The sequence below is a fragment of the Austrofundulus limnaeus genome, unplaced genomic scaffold (genome assembly GCF_001266775.1).
Source record: "Austrofundulus limnaeus strain Quisiro unplaced genomic scaffold, Austrofundulus_limnaeus-1.0 Scaffold1840, whole genome shotgun sequence".
Classification (NCBI taxonomy): Eukaryota; Metazoa; Chordata; class Actinopteri; order Cyprinodontiformes; family Rivulidae; genus Austrofundulus; species Austrofundulus limnaeus.
This window is the reverse complement of record NW_013954242.1, coordinates 63,702-63,972: the sequence shown is the minus strand read 5'-3', so window position 1 is coordinate 63,972 and position 271 is coordinate 63,702. Positions and strand designations below refer to the sequence as shown.

Here is a 271-nt window from a genome sequence, read left to right as displayed (position 1 = left end):
TGAGGGTCTGTAGCTCAGAGGGTCTGCAGCTGTGAGGGTCTGCAGCTGTGAGGGTCTGTAACTGTGAGGGTCTGTAACTGTGAGGGTCTGCAGCTGTGAGGGTCTGCAGCTGTGAGGGTCTGCAGCTGTGAGGGTCTGTAACTGTGAGGGTCTGCAGCTCAGAGGGTCTGCAGCTGTGAGGATCTGTAGCTCAGAGGGTCTGCATCTGTGAGGGTCTGCATCTGTGAGGGTCTGCAGCTCAGAGGGTCTGTAGCTGTGAGGGTCTGTAGCT

The 271-nt window shown here is 57.6% G+C and overlaps 1 protein-coding gene across 1 annotated transcript in view; it reads right to left on the bottom strand.

Moving 5' to 3' along the window:
* Positions 1-6: 6 nt before the first annotated feature.
* LOC106536487 (putative uncharacterized protein DDB_G0290521) overlaps positions 7-271 on the bottom strand; it is a 3,398-nt gene continuing 3,133 nt past the window's right edge. Inside the window, exon 4 of the mRNA XM_014033780.1 lies at positions 7-263. Within this exon, the coding sequence (XP_013889234.1) occupies positions 159-263 (105 nt within the window). The 3' untranslated portion in view covers positions 7-158. The remainder of the gene's footprint in view (positions 264-271) is intronic.